Genomic DNA, 20,158 nt, shown 5'->3' with positions numbered 1-20,158 from the left:
CCTCTTTCTGTCACTACTCCTACTTGGGGGAGCTACTCCTACTGTACTGTGGAAGCTTGCTCCTTTGCTGGTTAGATACAGTCTGATCTCCAGCTCAAAGGCACTCAGGACTAGTTTGTACTCATTTCTTCTTAATGTCCAGTGTCCACTCCAGTATATGTCAGTTTAAATAGTTCTCATTCTCTAATGCTGTTCCAGATTATTATCCAGAGTAACCAGTTTATGTTTTACTCAGCTTTTCTAGATTTCTCTCAAGAGATAAGCTTTTCATTCTTGTTGTCTTTCTAATAGTCTTTCTCTGTGCTTTCCAGTTTGAACTCAGCTTTCATGAACATGGCTGACCAGAGTTGTTACTAATGGCATCTCACCAGTGCCTTGGACAGTGACATTAGTACCTCACTTTTTCTTTCAGCCTGATGCAGCTGCTCTGTCAGCTGAGAAGCTGGGACTTTATCTCTCTTGTTTTTGCTATTTGGAGGAGAGTTTGCATTAATACCTAGAGTGGAAATTTGACATATGTTTCTTAAATTGCCTGTTCTGTGTGGAAGGTAAACTTAGGTTAAGAAAAGGGTGGGCGGTGCCTCAGCTCACCACAAGTAGATTCACCAGAATTCATCCGCTAGACTATGTCAGAAGCATTCTGTACTGCACCTTGAATTCTGCTCCCCTGGGCAGCAGGATCTGCCAGTACTATGGTCACATTCATGCTATTTCTGCTGATATGAAGCAAGAAGAGCTTCTTTAAAATATTTTAGACTCTCGCCTCTCTGTATCTTCTCAACATTCCACAGATTGGCATTTCAGTATGATGCTTGTCTAATAAAACTTTGCATTTCTAACTGCACCTTGTGGACTGAGTTATGATATACTTACACATATTTATACCTTGAAGCAGATAAACTTCTGATGCTGCCAAGTACATTGGTTCACAGGCTGTGCTCTGCAGATGGCTGGTGATCCATAAATTCCAAATAAGTGGTTGGTTCATTGTCCACAGAACTCTGTTAAGTCTTACTAATTGGTCAGTTAAAAATAGATGATAAAGGTGATCCTAAAGGATCTGTGAGAATTGGCTGTGGTCTGCAGGGGAACAACTGAAGTATCCTTTGAAGCAGAAACAAGAATAGGAAAGCTTGTCCAAGATAGAGGGAAAAGGAGAAGAAAAGTCATAGGATACCTCTGAAAAAGTTAGGAATAAAATCCAATCTCTACATTATTGGTCTAGTACTTTAACCCTAAAATTATTATTTTCTTCATGATTGGGTCATATTGTCATAGAATAAGTGGAGTGTTTATATATTTAAGGATCTTGGTAACATTTTGGCTACTCTGATGATGATATTAGATCTGCACATTAGAGACACTCAGTTGTGATACATTCTCCATACAGGCCCAGGAGTTACAGACATTGAATTTTCCCATTATTTTCCATTGTCAAACTATATTACTTTGAATACGTTTGGCTAATAATAATTGACAAAAAGCAAAAAGATCACCTCACAAAAAGCTACCTGTGCAGGAAACTGTCTTTTTATCAGAATAATGAGTAAAGTCAGTTTCTTCTTAGAAAGCAACGTAAATATATGCATTTCTACACTATATACAGAAAAGGAGTGTTGCTCTTTGAAACAACTGTAAATCACTATAGCTGAAGAAGCCAGTAACTGTCTATCCTTACTGTAGATAGGACATTTTTCCTGGGCTTACTGTTGATCTTCTCCTTTACAACAGAATTGTTTTATCTTTGAAAGAAAATAAACTGTGAAAGATACAAAGGAATGAGACTCAGGATTTTTGATCCCATCATTTCTTTCCTTCTGCATTCTCTTTTCCAGGGGCAATTCATTCTGTATAGACATTCAGAGTGGGGTGCATATGTAAGTGCAAACTGAAGTGATGTGCAGTCAAGGAGGTCATGGCACTGTGCCCTGCTTAAGTGAGAAAGCTGTTCAAATTAATTCTGTCAAAGAATAAGGTCCTCTAAGGCCAAAGAGAGTCAAGTGTTTCATTACAATCATGAAAGTGTCATATAAGCACATGCTTTTTCGGACATTTGTTTTCAGCCCACACCCTGTTTTTCCCTGTTCCCTTGGGAGCAAGGGAGCAGCTGAACATGAGACTTGAGAACTGCTTGGACTTAATATAGCAAACTCTGCTTAGTGATTAAACTTGCCTATGCCCATAAATAATCTCCATTTAAGGACTTTAAAGATGTCCTGAAGGTAGGGAAGCATACAAAGCCATCCTTTTTTTGTTCCTGAACCATATTCAAGGTGGGGGCCTACCTTCTCCCCATTATTAAGATAAGGAGCAGGAGTCTGATAGCTCCTGACAACAAGGGTTCTGATTGTTTTCTTGAGCTTAGATTTCCCTGTGGGCTTTCAGGTCTGTCCTGTGTCCTCTAGGAGGTGGCCTGAGACTGCCCTTGGTGCTAAAATCCAGATGGTTGTAAGGATCTGAGTAGGGACTCATTCTGCAAAAAAGCAGGTATACAACATGCTAATGGAAATAGCCTTGTGCATTTTCTCTTTAATTTTAGTAAATAACTAAGGAGAGATTTATCCCAAAGAAAAAACTCCATTTATTTTGCTGAAAGTGATGTGTGCTTAATATATCCATTTAATCATTTGAGCACAAAGAGAAGAACTTTGTCAAAATAAAAATAAGGTTTTTGCATTCTTGGAAGCAGAACATCATAACATTAGGGAGACTGACATGTTTATTTGGTTTTCTATCAATGCATTTAGCATTTAATAACAGATCTGAAAATGGCAGTCCTTGGGATTATTTCCACCACTGTTTCTAAAGGACCAACATAGCATCAGCACCAGCTTCTTCCAATTTCTTTGCCAAATGCCTCCACAGTAGAGGCAACTCCTGTTAGGAGTGAACTGATGTATGAATACATGTAAAGTGGGCTACAGTGCACTCCATGCTCACTTCAGACCCTACAGGCACTAGTACTTTTCTAAAATTCATCTGGGATTGGACACAAGAAAGGATCACTACCTTTCTAGGTAGTAATAATCTAGGGATACTGGATCTCTAGGCAAAAGTTAGCCTATCCCAACACTTTGAATCATTATCAATACCTCACTAATCTTCCCATAGCTCCGCAGTGGATAGGTAGGGAAATTAGCCCTTCCCCGTGCCTTCTGCATCCTGCAACAGGCAGTCATATTCCAACTCTAGAAATAAATGTTGGCTTCAATTCTGTGTTCAGCTTGCCCATAATTCTGCCTACGGTACTGTAAATAATGAATCCATAAGTTCAAGGCATAGTGAAGATTTTGCCTTTTAATTATTATTTTTTTTTTTTTAGGAACTTTTAAGGAAACTAGGGCATGGGTAATGCACCTAATTTAATTTAGAGAAACACTGAAATTTCTTTGTGGGAAATGTCTGTGTTTAAAAGCTTCCACAGGAAACAGGTCCTTACTCAAGACAGCTACAAAATGTACAAGTTTTAGTCAGACTATCATTCAAATCCAGGTCTCCAATTCCTCTGTTTGCTCAGTGGTACTGTTTTTGAAGTGATAAGCAATAATATATATAGGGATGAAATGTAAGGCACATAGGACTGGGGCCAGCAAATGAAATGAAAGCTAAAATCCCTCTTCTTAATCCTTAAGCAACTTGAGGAAGTTACGTGCAAGGATTTCTAGGAGATAAAATGAAAAAAGAAGACAATTCTTCTTCTTCCTACTAAAAACAATGACTGCTGATTTCAGCTGCTCCATTATAGAAAGAAGCCAGAAGGACAGTAGAAAAGGCTGCTAGTGAGAACATACAGGCCATGCACTGGCAATCCCCAGCCACTGCACAGTTTTTTGTCTGCTCTATTTTATTGTTTTGTTCTTTCAGTTAGACTGGTATAAACAGCATTAGAGAGTTGTGAACTGGACGGGATTTCCTTGTGTCTTTTGCTAAAGAAATCAGAAAGATGAGAGATTAGTAATGTGTACACTTGGTAGTAGTTTTTTATTCTAAAACTTCCTTATAGTATGTCTGTGAAAGGAGTGAATAAATATTAAGGCCTAAGTGTAAACACTCAGGATGCAAACACTTAAGCATCTAAGACCACATTTAGTCAAGAACTTTAGTCATTACCAAATTAAAGGGTAATTGTATGCACAGAAAATCTGAAATCAAGCACTCCCTACTGCATTGTTAATAAAACACAAATTTTACACTGGATTTTCTGAAAAAGGCTTGCTACTTCTATTGTCACCTTCAAGGACCTTTTGTCTCCACTTCTATATGCCTCTTCAGTATCCAGAGAAGCTGGTATACTGTTTTTTGTACTATGAGACAGCAAAATTATCTGAGAAAATTTATGCAGTAATTGAAATCTTGCTGAGAAGGTGGGTTAGTGTACAGCCCTCACCCTTATGCAAGGTCCGGCTCCAGTTGTCCTCTCAAGCAGTCCAAATGCACTCTGAGATGTCTAACTTAGCTTGGACCTGAGCTGCTTTTCCATAAACCTTTATGTTAGGATATGCTGTCTTCTTTTTGTCTGAAATCTGTGTGCAAATGTATCGCCAAACTCCAAAAATTAAAAAATCCTGCTAGACTCCCCAGGTACTTGAGATTTTTCTCAAAAAGTATATGAGATGAAACACTAGCTAATTCTAAGTTCTTTTTTTTCGCCATCTGCTTTTTGAGCCCAGGTAAAATTTTGGCCAGGTTTTCAGGTTACTCACTGCAACCCTGAAAGCTAAACACAGGTCACAGCCCAGCATTAGTCTCTTATTTCCCCCTCATACACATGAAGAGAAGGGTTTCTCTCTGTATTTTCAAGGTATGAGCCTATCTCATCCACCATACTTTCTGAAAGTAGATTTTTTTTTTATGTTATGCTCAAGAATTTTCATGGCGTTTTAGATGTTTTTGGTACCAATCACCAATGACGTTTAGCTTTGGTACACTGTCTTTCATTACAGATGTAGCTTTTGCCATTCTCTTTGCGTGGCGAATTATTAGCGTGGATACAAGAATCACAAAAAGACTTAAGTCCTCTGTGAACTTCTTGATTTCATTCATATCTTTTACCAAAAATTCCAATAAAATATAAATGTTTCCCATTTTATATAGTACAAGAGACAATAAATTATTCCTTTTATTTTTTATTACAGATGGCATCTGCTCAAGATTCCAGATATGGCCAGAAAGATACATCTGACCAGAACTTTGATTACATGTTCAAACTGCTCATCATTGGCAACAGCAGTGTTGGAAAAACATCCTTTTTGTTCCGTTATGCTGATGATTCCTTTACATCTGCATTTGTAAGCACGGTTGGGATCGATTTCAAAGTAAAAACAGTTTTCAAAAATGAAAAAAGAATTAAGCTACAGATTTGGGTAAGCCAAAAATAATAATTTCATGAACTAAGCAAGCTATAACAATTTGATGTATACAGCAGTTTGATATATACAGCAGTTTGATATAGTAGCTTTTAAGCTACTGTAGGTATATATTCTTTATCATAATCTGCATATGTATGGCATAGTAGTGAAAAAGCAGTTAATTTCTTTCCTGCATCATTCTTCTGTCTTGAATAACAGAGTGCAGACAGTATTTTTAAAATATTGAGGTTCAGCAGAGTGTATATTCTGAATTAAATTCCTTTAAGAAATACTTCAGGATGACATATATTGATAGCTGTTCACCCAGGTATAAGGAACTGTGCTGTATACAGTCTGTTGAAAAGGTTACATTATTAAGGACTGTCTTGAAATACCAGGTGAGATCTGATTTTTTCCCACTAAAAAAATTCAAATTATTTTAGGAACTATGATAGTGGATGCATAACAGAAGGCATAATTTTTTGCGCTCTCAGTTATGTTTGTCATCCTGATCTCTTGAAGCCCCTTCCTTCCACTGCTGATGACTCAAACAAGTGGAAAGAGAGAGTGAAACAGCTGTGTTGTCTGAGTGTACAAAACCCCTTATCTACACCTCAGAGACAGAAGAAAGATGTCAAACATAGGAAAGTCTGATGCCAGGGAGAAGGTGTTCTTTTCTGCAAGCTTTCCTGAGAAAGCAAGGACAGACAAAAACTTACTTAGGCAGGAGTTGCTCATGGTCACAGCTCCTAATTCTTGGGTGATACTCAGGTAAAGAATGGGTGATAAAAGAAATTTTAACAATGTGGGACCTGGAGTTAAAGTTTTAGGTCTTTGCCAGGGGTGCTTGAAGATTTTAAGCCACATTTCGTTTTGGGGTTATTTGTAACAGCCACGCTGCTCTGAGAGAAGTTTTGAATCTTTGTCTGGCCTGGAAAGATGTTCCATTTAAATGGATGTAAATTAACAAGTAACCAACATTTTCCTTTTATGTGCATAAATACAAGACATTTAAAAATGTGTTTAATGATAAGCAGCCATTAAATCTAGGGAAACCTTGGATTAAACCTGACCAGACCATCTGACATGTTTAGGACAGAAGCTAAAGTGAATATGTTTTTAATATGGCACGTTTTCCCAGCAAACCCGTTTCTTACAAGAAGACTGTGATCAGGAAGGTAAATCCAAAGCTGAATTTCTCAGATCAGGCTGTATCTCATTCCTGCCTTTTTAGGTAGGATGCAGCCCTTGATATCTCAAATCATTTGTCATTCTGTGCCCTCTAGGAACTGGAACACAGACTCTTTGCCTCTCAACTTCTCACCTTTTTAAACTTAGAGTCTTACTTTTATCATGGGTCTAACAGATAGGGCTACATTCTAAGTAACTGTGTCGTGCATGCTTTCACAGCATTAACATGGTAGTTTCACTGTAACACAGCAGTGCTGGAGATGACAAGGTAATTCACATTGACATCACCTCATTATCTCTTGTTAATGGAGCAATAAAATTTAGTTCACATTATAGTCTTTACACAGTTCTTCTTCTTTTAATCACCAAGTGGCTTCTACAATGTATTTAATTCATCATGCATCTCCTAGAAAAAGCATCAACATTAGTTTACAACATTATATTAATGTGATTAGTTTGACACCAACATATTTCTCATAATGCTTCTCCATAGCAGACTACGAATATGTGCTTGACTCAAAGCAGTCCATTAATCTAAATGTTCCCCGGAGTTATCTGTGGCATAGAGAGGATATTGTGTTAGCTGTATTCTCGCCACCTGGAGTAATCTTCCTGTTCTATCCAAACAGACACTTTGTTCTTCTTTGCATAGCAGTAACAACAGACTCTGCTCTGTGAATGAGCTCCCTCTGTTCTGCAGTGATAGCACATGAGAATCCCTGCTTGAAAAAACTTGCCACCGAAGTGAGCGAAACAAACACAAGGTTTCCATGTCCCGCAAGGAAGAGGGGATAGAGACTAAGATTATGACAGAGACCTTCCTAAAGTCACCTACCAGGACATAGAGAGGGTTAGGAACAGGACTTCAGATCTTCTTACTTTTAACTTAAAGCTTTTTGCATCAGCCAGCACTGCCTCTCCTTATTTGCTTCCATTAAAATTTTAATGCAAGTTCTTAAAAAGCCTTGTCATTGCCAAATGAACTCAAACTGCAACAGCTCACTATTAGTGTTTGCACTTTTAGATGGAGTATACTGCAGTGGAATATTGTGTTGCAGTTATGCTTGCTAGAGTAAATCTGTTGAATGTTGCACCCCTGGGACCTTAAATAAAATCGGTTAAGTATCCCAGAAAGCTATTCCAGTGAGTGAATTTTGAAGCAAATATAGAGCACTATTACCACATCAGATAAGCTGTATCAACAGCTGTATTATTCCTAATATGCAATATCTGTATATGTAACACCTCTCTATATTATACTTCATTACTTTTCTTTGATTATACAAATGTCTTTCTAAAATGAACAGTACTCATGCAATATCCATTTCCATTTCAAATTACATATATGAAAGAGTTTAGATTACCTAAAATATAAAACTGAATGAATCAGAGTGAGTTTCATTTGATGTTAATTCTGTCTAGAAACATCCATGAGCCTGTAACACTTCCTTTGAAATCAGTGACAAAGTACTTGGAAACATCATGTAATAAGTGATGTTCAGCATATATGAAATAAAGAATTCTGAAAAACCTCATAGGTTTAAATAGCTTAGAAGAAACTGGAAATTGAATACAGTTTTAAAACGTGTTCTGAATGATGAGATCAAAACTACAACACTTTACCATGTACTACAGCGAAGAAATATACAGAATGCCACTGTTCTGCTATCCTTGCATGGTAATAAGATGTAGAAATGTGTAAATAATAAGGCTGTTAGAGTCACCAGATTCCCTAGTTGGAGACACAGCTGATCCTATATGCTTTTTCTTTTTTTGAATGGATGTATAAACTTTGTATTTAACATCTGTTTTGGCATGAAACTTAGTGTTCAACTTGAAGTATGTTGGAGCTTTGAGCACTGATTTTTCTTTGAATATGATTCTAGCATGCTTATCAGTGAAGAGTATAAGATTGTTTGAAAGTCTACATGAGCATTTGAGGAAGCAGGGTCATTATTTCTTAATAAAAATCACTATATGATTATTAGAAATGAACTAGCAAGGGATAATAGGTTGCAGATGGTGCTGTCTTACTTACTGGGATGCCCTGAAGTTTTTTTGTTTGTTTGAGGGGTTTTTTTGCTGTAAGGCAATAGTGCTTCATTCTTGCATTCAAAGGACCCAAACTGAACTGTCCTCTTTTATTGTTAAAGTCGGGTAGGATATAGCTCTCTCTAGTGCTTATCGTTATTGCTTTTTCATATGGTTAGAAAGAGCCTGCTGGGAGCCATGTAAGGTTTACATTATTCCTTCTGAGCCAAAAAACTTCCTTCTAAAATGTTTCTTACTGGAATTGAGAGAGGTTCAGAGTTCAAGTGCTGTATTCATTAGTGGTAGCACAATACCTTGTCACAGGACCACTAGCTGGCTCCAAACTTTTGTTTCAAGGGAAGTTATAAATGTGGCAGCTATAGTACAGACAGTGTAAACACAGAATATTATTATTTTTTTCCTTTTTAGGGAGAGAAATCTATAAAAAGAAGACATTTTATCTAAAAAAATTTGATTTCTCAACAGAAACTATGAGAAATTTTGGCAAGGAATTCTGTCTGTATGCAGCGCATAATTTCATAGGGTAAAGTCCATGAAAAGGCTTTGAATGTTCTGCAGCAGAAGCCTATCAGATCCTTTCAGTTTCCAACATTTAGATTTAAATTATTTTGACTGAAAAAATAAGTGGCCAGTGAGTACCAATGCTGATAAAAATACACTCTAAAGAAAAAGCTTGAAAGTGCAAAGAGCTGCAAACTAGAAAAGAAAATTAAATTTAACCTTATAAATCTACTGCTGTATTCACTGTACAAAGCAGTACAATCTGTATACAATGCAGCTGTGAAACCATAAAGGTTTGCAATATTTTTGCAAGCACTGTACAGTCTTTAATGAAAATAAAAGAAAGTGAGAGCTTATAGAGAAAATACAGGCTAAGTTGGACAGTAAAATTGGTCAGATATCATTCATTAAAATAAATCATTACAATTAGAAAAAGTAAAACAAGTGCAAATATTGATTCCTGTAAAATAGAAGAAAATTTACAAAAACAGGTCAAAGATTTTATTTAATTGACAGTGTATCCATGTCACATCTTTAACTCCAGTTTAAAATGTAATTGATCAGAACTCTCAGTGATTTCCAATTGATTTCAGTACATATTTTGTTTAAGGAATCAAGCATCAAATTTTCCTATTCTGATCTGTCTGTGATACAAAAATGTTCTAACAGCAAATAAGAACACTGCATTACCTTTTGCTGCTTCAATCGCTTTTGCCTGAGACTAGACATAGACTTCATGGGCTAGATGCACTGATCATTGTTTCCCAGAATTGTGTGTGACAGTTTCATTTTGATACCAAAAATGTTGCTGTCATCATCTGCTGTCATCATCTGCTTTCCAAGCTATCATAAGCTCTGGCTTAGGGACCAGGTGAGGACTGGGTTTAATAAGCTGAATGAGGAAATCCAATTTCATCATTCAATAATTAAAACTGTAGTACTTGTTCAAAAAAATCCATAAACATTAGGCACCTGGTTCTTTGCTTGACAAGGCCCCTAACACTGCTCTAGCAGTAAAAAAAAATGAGTTAAAATAAGAATAAATTTCTCAGAATGAGAAGAAAAAATTTGTCTCAGAAGGGTCTGTGGGAGCAGTTGTATGAATGAAAATTGCTTTGATATTGATGTCTTTAAGGGGAATCCTGCAGTAAGTCTTGAGTGCGGAGGCAGTGCAATATTCCAGAAATATCCTGTAACAGTGACTAAGGCTATGATGTCAGTACAAGAATGACTAGATATGCTGGTTCAGAAGAAAGGCAGTGAAAGCTGAAGCAACAAAAAATCTGTTATGGAGCTGAGAGCAGGGTGAGGGAGAGGATGATGATATATAAAATATTGGAAATGTTTCATCATTTCAGGGACTGATTTTGTGTCTTCTGACTCAGCTGAGTATTTTTAATTGGTATGATAGCCCCATCAAAGTTTATTTCATTATTTTTTTCCCAGGTGCTAGTGACAGTGTGCATGTTGCTGCTTAGTATACACAGGCTTTTTAGATGAGAATAGTAAATCTAATATTAAAAATTTAATTTCCTCATCTCAGCCTGAAAATCAAATGTGTGTCCAGAAATATACCAGGCAGCAAGTGATTTGATGAGAGCAGTAGAGAAGGCTGAAAACGGCAGGGTTTTAAGATTTCTCTGGATCTATCTGTACTAGTAAATTAAAGATACCCACATTGTCCTTTGCCACTGAGTTCAGCGGGCACAGAATAGCTTGTGTCCATACGTCTAAACGCTTTTAGTCTCTGAAACAGGATGGCGACGCTCAGACTTTGTATTGGGAATGGTCTCTGGCCTGTGCTGACTCCTGAACCTTGCCCAGGAATTGTCTGGCAGAGTGCTAGTAAGTTTGGGTCAGAAAGCATGCTGACAGTTTCACGGTATAGAAACTTCCATAGCCCAGAAATGCTCCCTGGCACAATTTATTCTGCAGTTATAGGCATAGCCTGAAAGGGCAGCAGCTCAAGGCAGCTGACCTGTCTGTGGTGATAAGCGATGCAAAGTGTTAACAATTGATTTTCTGTCAGAAGGCTTCAAATGAGCCATTTCTGGGCAAAGATAGTTCATGAGGAACACGGCTGTGATGGTCAGAAGACAAACTCTTTCTGGACCTCCTCTGTCAGCTGAAAAAAGGTGTAATTCTGGCAGCTTTTGTCACAGTTTAAGCTGCTCTTCAGCAGCAGCATGTTATCTGAGCTGTGATCTATCACATTGTTAGCCTAAAATATTCCCCTGCCTCTCCTTAGTTTATTATTTCTCTCCTTATACACTATACATATTCTTGAAGACCCATGAAAAATATTTACCTGGAAGTTTTGGGATAGAATCCCTTTTTCATGCAGTGCTTCCTAAGTCTTTATCTAGAGCTATTCCATTTATGCACAAGTCATATTTGGTATACTCTATTTCTCAGAAATATTGCTATTCATTAATGATTATTTTTCCATCACTATTTTTCCCCCTTTTTTTTGTAGCATACTTGAAACATCTGATGCTAAGAATTTGCACAGTGAAGGAAAGCCCCTTATAGTACGGACAGAACTATTGTGTTCAGATCTCAGTCAGAAAACTGCCAGGCAGTTCTTCATCCTTATACAGCTTGGGTACCTCGGTTATTCCAGAAGTCTTGTGTTTACATTAATTCAAAGATTCTTCTTTGCCCTGCTTACTCTGTTTCTTGTCCCTGTTCTTCTATTTATATTAGAGTTGCAGCTATGGATCCGAGTCAGCTCAGGTTTAATTGTTTTAGGTAAATAGCCAAAAAATGGCCAAATAGCTCACAGTCAGCCAGTCTAGTGAGAATGAACAGGTGGGACAGGGAGATGGCTAAGGAAGATACATGTAAGAAAAAGAACAGCACTTACCTGAAAAACAGACAAGACAGCTTGCCATTTCTCTAGAACTCTAGCAGATCCTGGTAGTTTATAGGCATCACAGCAGAAGCAGATGAAAGCAGAGATTGAAAAGATAATGTGTGCTGCTATTTGAAGTTTGACTGGAATTCTTCAGACATGGAGGTATGTGAGAGAAAGCACCTAAGTGTCTGAGTGAGAATGGGACTAAGAGTTTATGAGAGAGAGCACCCTTAATCAAATAAAAATTCAGAAAATGTTAAAGATACTAAATGTGGTGTTTTATCTTGGTTTCTTGCAAATCACACTGCAAAAGGGATTACAAATGTGACTCTGCAGTACTTTACTGGGAAAGACAAAACTGAACTCTGTAGAACTTTGTGTAAGAAGTGCTTCCTTGGGACGTATTCTGGGTGTAAAATATAGACAAATCCCTTATAAACAATCCACTCCTTGTGAAGATTTTCTTATATAGACCAAGGCCTAGTCTGCAGTGCCAAAGAAAACCTCAGCAAAGTAAAAGACATGCTCAGTTCTCATGGATTTCAGTGCAAACAGCACATGCTGTGAGCTTTGTGAGAGGCTGGCTAGGCTGGCCAGAGATGGCACTTCTAAAGGACATACAGCTGATATGTTTGTATTTAAAAAGTACCACTGGCTATTCAAATATCTATGTGACATGACATTTTGGTAGTATAATAAAAAGCACGTCTTGAGAGCTTCAAACATCTGTGCTAAACCCAACTCAAAAAAAAGATGTCCTAGCACATCGGTCACACTGGCTTTCACTCTTGAAACTGCCATTTCACTGTGATTTTTAAATTTCCTTAACATTTTTGCTATCACAGCATCAGCTTCTACTGATGGATTGAAAGACGCATTCCTGTCTTTACTTCTGAGAGAACTGATAGAGTGTGTAAAGTGTCAAGGCATATAAAGCCACTTGGTTGCCTAAATGCTGTAAGAAGACATAATGTTAGTATTTCTGCTTAACTATAAACAGTATGGTTATTTTCATGTTTCTTTTCAGTTCCTTCTCCTCTTGCTACTTCTATTTCTAGTCTGTGAATCTTTCTACTTAGGTAAATGCATACTGGGACTTCTGATTGTCTTTCAGCTGGACCATCTGTTTTTCTGTTTTCCAATTAAAGTTGTGCTGCTGAGGAGTTATATGGTTCTGGAAATGGTAACCATACATAGAGCATCTCGGCTGCAGGCTTGTGGTTTAAATCCAGGTCAGGATTGATCAATAGGAGTTCTCGTCTGATGGATGTTTCATTGATGTATGTGAAATGAGTTCAGCAGTCTTAGACTGGTTTCAAATTAACCTGTATCCAACTTGCTTCTCCTAACTACTACATTTAACTGAAATTCTTATATTGCAAACACTTCTGCACAATCTTAACATGCTTTGTCCCACTGATTCTTTTAGTTTTAAAATTGTTTTTTAAGCCATGTGCTTAATGTTATCTGTGTCAAAATTCTTGAGCCACAAGTGTTAGGAGAATGTTTGGAGCAGAGAATATACTAGCCCTGTTCTTATATTCCTTCCTAGGCAACAGCTTTTGGCCACTGTCATGATATTGGGCTAGAGAGCCCTGTGGTCTGATCTAGTATAATTCTATGCTTTAGCAAAAACCAGCATTGCCTACTTTAACAATTTTGCTGTATAACTCTGCTTGCTGCATACAATTCAGGCCCCCATAACCATCTTAGTTATATATTATATATATATATATAACTTATATATATATATATATTACAGCTGGACCTTAAATATTCTCTGACAAAGGCTGCTGTTACTGGTAACAGGATACATCTGTATTCAAAGGCAGAGATTAATTGGAAAGAGAAGGTGACGTTTAGCATAATTAGAATTCTAAATAAGGCTCATTTTGCTGTTTAAGTGGAAATGTCCACAGGGATTCTTCAAGGGAAACTCAGCTAGTTTAAGACACTGCCTAGAACACTTTGCTATAGCATATCTTAGGCAGATTTATTCATAGGACTCCTGGGAAACACATCCTGCCATCACATAGGCCAACAAATCATCAATCTGCCAGACCTGAAGTGACTGCAGGTCTCCCTAACCTGTGACCAGGCAGTTCTGGTATAACATTTTTTCAGCTGCCTTTGCCATCCTTATCACAATCTGCAAGTCCCCAGCTTTTTCTATGTAGGGAACCTTATACCAGTGGAAGGACTGTCATGAACCAGCACTTATATGTGTGCAAGCATCATATAGATGCTACACAGGCTCCTTAAAAACTGGTGATGAGAAAAGGAAGATGCAAAAGCCTATCATTAATACATGTCTATCTGAGTAGCAAGATCTTTGATTTTGCTTGAAGTGGAGAGACAAGATTGGAAGGAAAAAGGGGATGGAAATATTTTACTGAAGCACGACCTTGGGCTAGTACTGAAAAACAAAGAAGCTATTTTAATTGTTCAGGATGAATAAAATGCTGAGATATCTGACAGTATATTCTAAACTGTGAGATGTAAGATAGACTTATTAATGCTACCATTTTAAGAAGCAAGAATAAGTCTATTTCTAAAATGAGATTTATTTTGACAGCATTCTTTAAAGTGAAGTCAGCTGTGCTGCCAGCTTCTGTGAACCATTTTAATGCCACATTTAAGACATCTGTACAGCTGCAGTGAATCTGCAGAGAAAAGGCAAGACCATACAGGCTATTCAGTGCATTTTAATAAGATTTAGGTCGTAGATTATAGCAAAGTGTTGCACTCTTACTGTGCAGTTGTCGCTTTGAAATCAGAGGACCAGAGCCCTGGATGGGAGCCATAATGTAAATACCACAAAGAGAGGAGTGTAGAAACAGTGTTTAAAGCTCAGTTTTGCCTTCCCCTGCTGCTCAGTGCAAGCTGTTTCCTTGTGCTGTGTTAAAACAGCTTGAAGTCATTCTGAAATTATGCTGGGTTGAGAGGGACACAAGTGACTGAGGCGAGGATGGGGGTCACATAAAAGCAACTCATTTTTATTTAACACTACCCACTTTGCATTACTGTTCTGGAAGTAAGCTTAAGTGCGTGTCATAAGAAGCCAGAGCCATAAGGGGCTCTGTGCCGTTTCAGCATAATGCGTGTAGCAGTTAACACATTATGGACAATGCACCCAGCTTTTACATGTGAAATGGTGACATCAAGCAAAGCAGCATCCCTGGAGGATATGGATCTGTATTACATTGTTATTTCCCCCAATAATCAGAAAAGAAAAATCAGTTAGGATGTTGGTTGCATTTGTTTTTAGTAGAGAAACTGCTTTTTCTGCTTTTATTTCTTTTCAGTGTAGTTGTGGGCTAATCTCCTTCAGCCTATTCTGAACAAATATATTGTTCTTCTGTAATCATATAGCTATTTTCTGCCTTAATCCAGTAAGATTGTTTATTACTCACTGCTTGTAAACAAATTCTTTCCACAGTTTTTAACTGTTATGGATTTATTTATTCATTAATCACAGTTTGAGAAATACAGAGAATTCTGTCTTAACGAACTTAGTCATCAGCTCAGATGGGAGTTGTTGAGTCTGCAATTTAGCAAACTTGTTTGCTCTAAATGAAGATTGTGTCTAAGTGTGAAGAGTTATTACTTTCATGCCTATCAGTTTATTATTTAGGTATATTTATAAAAAGAAAAGGAATTTAGGTCTGTCATAGGAAATCAGTTGTTTTTTTCTAAGAGTGAGAATAAGATTTGGTAGATATTTTTGGCCCTTGTAGATTGGATACTATTTCCTTTGTTTTATTTTATTTGGAAATGAAGCCAAACCTGCAGAAAGGAATATGAAGTAACATCTTGTAGAGGTTTCTGTTTTTCCTTCCCTGGATGGCTTGGTCTGTCACACTGGCTAACTAAAACTGTATTTTTTCAGCTTAATGAGTCATTTTAGGATGAGCTGAGCTAGATAACCCTGGAAGTGTCATGTTTTATAATTCTGTATTCACCTATAATTACAACTCGTGTTTCCTGCAGACTTGTGAAGAGCCTCTGGGACTGCTTATTTCTGGCCTCTTCTCTAAAGGATATTCAAATTGTAGTCATTGTAAGAGGCGTTTTATGTGCAATTTATTTGAACTGTAGTTTCTTCGGAGCAATCTCTGCGTGTCTTCCCTGTACAGTAACTAGTGGCATGGAGTCCTGATATGAGATTAGAGTTCCTAGGTTTTAGTGGATATGATCACACATTAAACGTGGAGACATCTGAGATGGCTTCGCTTGCACTAGCTGTGAAGTACCAGAGAGTGAAATGTGGAAGCATCACAATGGGCTGGATGCAAATGAAAGATTCTTTAACAGTATCAACAAAAAGAAACAAAGAAATTTGCTGGACAAGATGGAATTTAGTAGTGAAAAGAAAGTTCAGTAAGGAACTGGCTGATAGATGACAAGCTGTCTTGAAAGGAGAGGTCATCAGACTTAGAATGTACTGAGGAAATGTTTTAGGACGCAAGCAGTTAGAGATTTTAATAGTCAATGGGCATATGCTAATAATATTTGTTAATGACAGGAAGTTAGGAAGTATTACCAGTATGGAAGAGGACCAGAATATCATACAGAAAAAAATAATCACTTTCAATAGTGGCACAATAAAAATGGTATTTAATCTAACAGTTCCAAATTGTGTGCTTTGGGAACAATAATAAGAGATTAATTTATAAGGTAAAAGTTATTCAGTTAGCAGCCACTGAAGAAAGGCACAGTCTGGGTGTACGAGGGAGAGAAAGGATGACTACGAACCATCCTTCTGATGCCCAATGGAAAACAGTTAATATGGTCCTTGCATGTGGCTGGTAAAGCACTTCCAGAGGAAACAGAGGAAACATTACCCAGTGCCCTGGAGATACTTCATGTGGAAAGAAGAACTCGAGCTGAAATAGGTGCAGAAAAACACTACGGTAGTGAGTAGGGGAATAGAAGGAAGTAGAAGGGAATTAATAGCCTTTTTACTCTAGAAAACAAAAGTTGAGGATAGTCCTTAGTTTTTTGACAAGTAGTTTTTTCAAAAAACGTATTTAATTTTGTCAAAAAAACTAGTTCTCCACTGAGAAACAGTTTGGACAGAAAAAAAGTGTAGGCAAGCCTATTATTTATATGACATCAATGTGCTGTAGGAAGAAGTCTGTAACAAATGAGCAGTATATGCACTGATAGGCTCTATAAAACACAGATGCATTTAGAGAAGTGGACACCGAACATGAATTGCCTTAGAAAACAAGGAGTTGGCCTGACAAATGACACATGCACTGTTCTGGATGCTTCCAGTTGCTTCCTCCCCAAACATACAGTGGAAACTAATGCTTGCATGATATTTTGAATATGGCAGTGGTCTTACATATGGTACGTGAGATTCAAGTATTTGTCTTGCTTCACGTTCATGAGCCACCATCCCTCTTCCTGCACTTATTTAGGCCAAATTCCTTTTGTAAAGTCCATCCATGCAGGTGCTAAGAATGCTTTATTCACAGCACTCTACTTCAGGCAGTTTAATGAAATAAGGTGGTGTAATGGTGTAATTAGCTGGCTGCATCCCATAAGAGAGAGCTGGTGGCAGGTACAAAGAGTCATAAGAGAAGTGTGACTCCAGGGCTATCAACAGGAGATCAGTTTGGTCATTGGTTATGATCAGTCTGGCAGACAAAGAAACTCACTGGCCAGCAGCTGAGTGTGAACGTGTCTATTTGCTATGTTGCAGGGAGTATAGCTTCTAAAAAGGGAGACAGACATTAAAAGGACAGCATAATGGGAAAGGGGGTTATAGCTGCTTTAAATGGAAAGGCTGGGAAACCCAACATTGTGCTAATTAGAGGGGAAGAGAGAAAAGAGTGATGTGATTGAAGTATATATGAGAAGTCCTGTGAAAATGAATGTCAGACCTGAAGCGAGAGAGTAATTAACAGCCTCAAGGATAACAAGACATTACAGAAAAGTCAGACAGTCCAGGAGAAATGCCTTTATGCTGAAGATAATGAATGCCATTATGATCACACAGAAACAGTAGTCTTAAAAGTTAATGGAAGAAACAACGATAGAAGATGTCATTTGTATGTAACACCCTTAATTGGACATCAGCTCTGGGGATTAAACCCGGTATATTTAGAGCTAAAATCATGAGCTCTTCTTGCTTTATTTGAAAGGCTAAGTCTGCTTACTCAGGAGCAGGCATAACTTTCCTGAGGCAACCACCCATTATAAGGGCTAGTCTATACAAACATGGAATCTCTTCAGAGATTCTGTCAATCCTATACATGTAGTTAAGCTGTGAAACTCCTTGCTAAAGGACACTGCACATGCTAAAAGTTTACATGAGTTAAAAGTAGTTTGGGAAAATTCATGGAAGAGATATTCATACTTAAAGGCAGAGAAATAACATCCAACTCAGGAAATCACTGAGCTGCAGATGGTTGGAAGTCAGGAGTATGTTAAAAAGAACTATCACATACGTCCACCTTTCTGTTATAATTTTCCCTCAGCAATTGCTCATCAACACTCTCACAGAGGACACTGGCCAGATATACTTTTGGTCTAACCCAGCAGGACTAGTCTTATATAAATTTTTATTTACATTTAAAGCAGATCAGTTCCTTGCTTTCTTTGAGGTAAATTGTCCCTGTTTTTTATGGAACTCCATTTCCCAGCTAGAAAAGTGCGAGAAGATTCAGTCACGATCATTTTAATACTCAGGCTTCTGTCACATACAGATGAAAAATACTTTCAAATACTTATACTTGAATATATACAGGAAAATAACAGGATCCAGGAAAATAGGAATTTCACCTGCCTGTCCCTCACAACAGGGTTGTATGAGATCTGTTGTGTAGTGATACACAAGCAATCCCAGAAGAGGTTGGAGATGAGGCATGGCAGAACTGCAGTCTTCCTGTTTCCTCATGGTGAAGGATACAGGGATGGGATCTCGGTGGATTCCAGGAAAACTTATGTTAATAATCTTGGTGTTTTGATTTTCATTCTTAAAGGAAGACTAAACTAAGAAACTAAATTTGGTATAATTATCTTGCAGTTCTTGATAGGTTATTTGCTAGCTTTCTTTTACTACATTGTAAAAATTTTTTACTTCTTTTTAGGCCTCTGAAATCAGTCTATTCCCTTATAAGTTCCTTTAGAAATGCCAGGCCTCTTCCCAATGCAGTGATTCTTAAGCTTTTGTGTTTGGACCTATGGCATTCTGTAGGCCAGCCAGAAGTGGTCTGTGAAAAGACTTTAAATTAACAAATAGAATATATTCTCACACATGCAAGTAAGGAAATAGAATGGGGGAATAAGAGTAATAGTTTACATTGTTTGGTTAGAAATAAAAGCTGTATTTGGTTAGAAATAAAAACTCTTGTGAGGCATCTCAGAAAAAGACATTGAGTAACCCTGATTTAGCAATCCCTGTTTTCCATCTGCAAACATAAGAATGCTACTGTCTCTTACTTGACTTACAATAGATGTTTTTCCCTGAGCACTTATTTACCTTTTTATTCTTCCTGTGTGAATTCTATGAAATAGTCACAGCACAGCATAGCCCTTGGGATTTAATTCTTCAGTGTTTTCCATTTTGTATGGCCAGCTAGGATGTGAAATAGAATTGTATGGCTTTCCTTACATTTGCATATAAAAGAATAATTAAATACGGACACCTTCTTTATAGGAGTGGGAACAGATTTTCAAGGAAGACTGTTTGGGGTTTGGGTAAGGAAATTGATACATTTTGCACATATTCTAGAAAGATGCTAGAGACTGTTTCTGCTGACAATGATGGACATATGTTCATCTAATACATCTTTTGTCTTAGCCCAAACACTGTGGAAAGAGTTTCCAGCACACAGTGTTACCACACAAGGAGTTTCAAACATAAAGCAATGACACAGGAGCACAGCATGGCAACTTTCACATAGCAGAAAGAGTCAATGTTCTTCTAAACCCTTTTAATTTTTTTTTTTTTTAAACCTGATTTACCTCTGTATACTGGAGTGAGAACATAAAGAATACTCAGCAGGTTTGCCTAATTTACAGCCAAACCCAGATAAGCTCTGCTTGGTGCGAGGAGAAATCTGTTTTCTTCCTATGTACTGAAGTTCTTAGGAATGGAAATAAGACAGTTCTGCAGGGCAGGAGAATTTACTTCCTACAGCTGTTTCTCTCTGATTATGCAAAAAGGTGCCTGTGTTAATGTTCTGCCCAAGCGTAA

At 37.5% G+C, this 20,158-nt stretch overlaps 1 protein-coding gene across 2 annotated transcripts in view; it reads left to right on the top strand.

Annotated features, from left to right (window-relative positions):
* Positions 1-5,135: 5,135 nt before the first annotated feature.
* The window catches only part of RAB3C (RAB3C, member RAS oncogene family), a 125,225-nt gene continuing 110,202 nt past the window's right edge, over positions 5,136-20,158 (top strand). For both annotated transcript variants that reach the window (XR_010886865.1, XM_067315616.1), the window contains exon 1: positions 5,136-5,363. Coding sequence is in view for 1 of the 2 variants with exons in the window: in XM_067315616.1 (XP_067171717.1) it covers positions 5,136-5,363 (228 nt within the window). In the remaining variant the exon portion in view is untranslated. The remainder of the gene's footprint in view (positions 5,364-20,158) is intronic.

Source organism: Apteryx mantelli, chromosome Z (genome assembly GCF_036417845.1).
Source record: "Apteryx mantelli isolate bAptMan1 chromosome Z, bAptMan1.hap1, whole genome shotgun sequence".
Lineage (NCBI taxonomy): Eukaryota > Metazoa > Chordata > Aves > Apterygiformes > Apterygidae > Apteryx > Apteryx mantelli.
This window is presented reverse-complemented; position numbering and strand designations above follow the sequence as displayed.